The 3,923-nt window shown below is 47.1% G+C and overlaps 1 protein-coding gene across 1 annotated transcript; it reads right to left on the bottom strand.

Moving 5' to 3' along the window:
* Positions 1-1,517: 1,517 nt before the first annotated feature.
* Positions 1,518-3,368, bottom strand: LOC134442607 (ATP-dependent RNA helicase DDX24-like; the record flags this gene model as incomplete). The annotated part of the gene is made up of 4 exons (XM_063192665.1): positions 1,518-1,706; positions 2,294-2,369; positions 3,027-3,189; positions 3,324-3,368. Coding segments are annotated over 4 exons (473 nt in total), but the record flags the coding sequence as incomplete, so codon positions are not given.
* Between the last annotated feature and the right edge of the window lie 555 nt (positions 3,369-3,923).

The following is a 3,923-nucleotide window of genomic DNA, read 5'->3' on the forward strand; positions in this document are numbered from 1 at the left end:
GGGCCAGGGGTGGGGAACCTATGTCTCGAGGGCCAGGGGTGGGGAACCTATGTCCCGAGGGCCGTTTGTGGCCCCTGAGGCCGTTTTATTCGGTCCTGATATAATTTTAATGTTGAGGAGCTTCACATGAAATAAGACACATTTTGTGAAGGAATCTCAGAAAAAGCATTTGCAATACAATGAAGTTGTATTCAGGGGACGTATAGGAAGAAGGTAGGTGGTCTGTATGTAGGTACAAGCTGGCTGCCTTCAATATAGGCCTAGAAGTGCAGGGGGAAATCCTGGTTTTGTGTCCCTAGTACAGCCCTTGGGAGGGATTTTATAGCCTTGGAGGAATTTGGAATATTTGAAAGTGGCCATCCGAATGAAAAAGGATTCCCCAGCCCGCAGTTGTAAAGGAACGATAATTTTGCTTACCCTTTAAATGCGGCAGGCCAGGACAGTGCGCATTTGTGTTTGTGTGTGTGTGTGTGTGCTAGTGTGTGTGTGGTGTGTGTGATGTGTGGCGTGTGTGTGTGTGTGTGTTGGTGTATGTGTGTGCTGTGTGTGTGTGTGTTTACTGTTGTTGCTAACCCATCAGTACGTCGTTCGTCAAGTTTCTATGCCTCTGGGCCTCTGCCTGCTGAAGTGGAACCAGGAGTTGGTGTTGCTGACGCCCGGTTTTTGCTGTTGTAGAGTTAACTCAATCTTCTCAATACTCCAGGGCCAACACTTCACACGTCTCCTACGTGGGAAGTAGGAGGGGGGGGTGACGGGAGGGGAGGGGGAGGGGGGCCAGGAGATGGTAGCGATGCAGAGAGAGGCAGAGCGAGAGGAAAGAGGGGGGGGGGGGGTGAGAGCAGGGACGGAGACAGCATGCGGGAGAGCGACACGGAGGCAGACACAGAGGGAGATAGAGTTAGGAGATGGGTGGAGGGTCGCGAGAGACAGAGATAGAGAGGAGAGCGACGGTGAGACGAGAGAGAGAGAGGTGAGAGAGCGAGAGAGGTGACGAGAGGAGAGAGAGAAGGAAGAAGAGAGACGAGAGAAGGAAAAAAGAAGAGAGGAGAGGAGAGAGAGAGAAGAGAGCGCGAGAGGACGACGAGAGACCGAGAGGACCGAGCGAATGAGAGCGAGAGACTGAAGAGAGTGGAGAAGAGAGAGTGAAGATGAGAAGCTGCGATGCGCAGAGAGAGATCTTGGCCTACTCTTTTGAGAGAGCAGATGCTGATGACGAGAAGACGAGAGAGAGGAGAGAGCGCAAATGGAGGCAAAGGGGTCATCAGCTTTCATACAGTGAAAACATTCTTTACATTTGGAAAGGGCAGAAGTGACTTAAGTCTGATCCAACTCGACGCCAAGCCAGTAATACAATTCAAAGGCACCCCTCCAAGTCATCCTGTGTGCAACCGTCTTAAGTCATTCTGTGTGTGTGTGCTACCTTGACAGCTATCATGCATCTCGTCTGTATGGGGAATATGGGTAGGTCCTCATCCTTGCTGTGTGTGTGTGTGTGTGTGTGTGTGTGTGTGCGCTACCTTGATGGCTGCCATGCATCTCGTCTGTACGGGGAATGTGGGCAGGTCTTCGTCCTTGCCCAGCGTGCGGTAGATCTTCTTGTAGTTCATCAGGTCGTCTGGACCAATCAGCAGCAAGCTGAGGCCTTGCTTGGTGGCCCGCGCCGTTCGACCGCTGCGGTGCACGTACGTCTCAGAGGTGCGCGGGACCTGGAACACACACACACACACACATAGACACACACGGACACACACACACACACACACACTACATGAACAGGGAGTTCTTGTCTACAATAGAGCACCTGTACCACGTACAATAGTATATTTATTATAATACACTATAATATTAAAGTGACACTGTGCAGGAAATGGCCAAAAAGGGTACTACAACTATGCTGATCATTGAAACTGGGTTGGCTATTGCCAAATTTGATCTTGACATGAAAGTTTACTAAGTAATAAACAAATATTAACTAGTATGGTCCCATTACAGTCATTTTTAGACAGCTAAAAATGGCTATTTTAGGAAATTCAAAATGGCGGACCATGGAGAAGATCCCCCTTTTCATGTATGAAAAGTGACATTTTTCCAGTCATAATGAATACTTAGAATTTGATGGTGGTGGTAAGTATTCATGAAAAAGGTAACATTAGTGAGTGGGCAGCACGAATTCTGGAAATGAACAACTAAAAATCTCATACAGTGTCCCTTTAATAATATTAATTATTATTATACTATATTATATTATTATATTAATTATTTACTATATTAATGATTAATAATGAGATGTTACCTGATAGTGGATGACGTGTTGTACGTTAGGGATGTCCAGCCCTCTGGCTGCCACATCAGTAGTCAACAGCACACAACTGCAGAGGAGAGAATAACACAGTCAGGATTACACTTACAATATATTACATTACATTTACATCACACAGCTGCAGAGGAGAGAGTAATACAGTTGGGATTACACTTACAATACATTACATTAGACTACACTCACAATACAGTGGCATTACACTACAGAGGAGAGAATACAGCTAATAAACTACAGAGAAATACTGCTCTCCAAAGCCAGTTCAAATTCTTCAGATACAGTGGATTGGTTACAGGCCCAGCACACATGTGAGGGATTCTTTCATCTCCGCAAATTGCTCCAGGTTCTGTGTGTGTGTGTGTGTGTGTGTGTGTGTGTGTGTGTGTGTGTGTGTGTGTGTGTGTGTACTCACTGCTCCCCCTCTGTAAAGCGTTGCAGGTTCTTCAGCCTCTGCTTCTGATGCATGTTGGTGTGCGTGCATGCATGTGTGTGTATGTCTGTGTGTGTGTGTGTCTGTGTGTGTGTACTCACTGTTCCCTCCCTGCAAAGCGCTCCAGGTTCTTGAGCCTCTGCTTCTGGTGCATGTGTGTGCGTGTGCGCCCGGCGTGAGTTGCTGGTGTGTGTGTGGTGTGTGTGGTGTGCCGTGCGTTGCGTGGGGCTGTGCGGTGCCGGGGGGGGGGTGACGGGAGGACTAGTGTGTGTACGTCACTGTTCCCTCTCTGCAAAGCGGTTTCCAGGTTCTTCAGCCTCGTGCTTCTGGTGGGCATGTTGGCGTGTAGGGGGCAGGTGGCGTCTGGTCACAGGAATCCAAACAGGCAGGCTACTGAGTCTCTTGATGCACTCGATGCTGTTGGCAAACACCATGGTACGCCCTGCACACAGAGAACACAGGGAATAATAATATTATTATTATAACAATTAACTGACACCCTTTGATAACTTTAACAATTATTAGGGTGAGGGAGAAGCGGAAAAGCCAAAGACATATCTTTTTTGGGTGTTTCACGAGAGGACACTCGATGCTTCGTTGGCAACACCACCATGGTGCGCCCTGCCAACACAGAAGACACACAGGAAATATTATTAAAAAGGTTAAAATACTTGCTCGATATAGCCCGCTTTAACAGAAAATAGCTAACTTTGCGCAGCCCGCATGAAAAAATTCTCGCGGTTTTCCCTTCGGTCAACTTTCATTAGACTGCATCAGATGTGACATGTTCAGGAAATGGCCGGAATTGCCCTTTAAGTGATGGTCAGGCTGAGAGACTTACACAGTGCACCTTTGTACTTAGGAGAGCAGAGTAATTCAAAATATTACACAGTGGCCCTTTAAACTTAGGGAGAGTGGAGTAATGTCAGAGAGACACTCGATGCTGTTGGCAAACACCATGGTGCGCCATGGGCACAGCGAATAGAGGAAAAGATATTACAAGATATTACACAGTGCGCCTTTAAACTTCGGAGAGCAGAGTCAGAGAGAGGGTGTTTGTTAATAGTAATGACTCTTGATGCACTCGATGCTGTTGGCAAACACAGAGAATAGAGGAAATTAAAAATATTACACAGTGCGCCTTTAAACTTAGGAGAACGGAGTAACAATGTATTA

Source organism: Engraulis encrasicolus, unplaced genomic scaffold, assembly GCF_034702125.1.
Source record: "Engraulis encrasicolus isolate BLACKSEA-1 unplaced genomic scaffold, IST_EnEncr_1.0 scaffold_1832_np1212, whole genome shotgun sequence".
Classification (NCBI taxonomy): domain Eukaryota; kingdom Metazoa; phylum Chordata; class Actinopteri; order Clupeiformes; family Engraulidae; genus Engraulis; species Engraulis encrasicolus.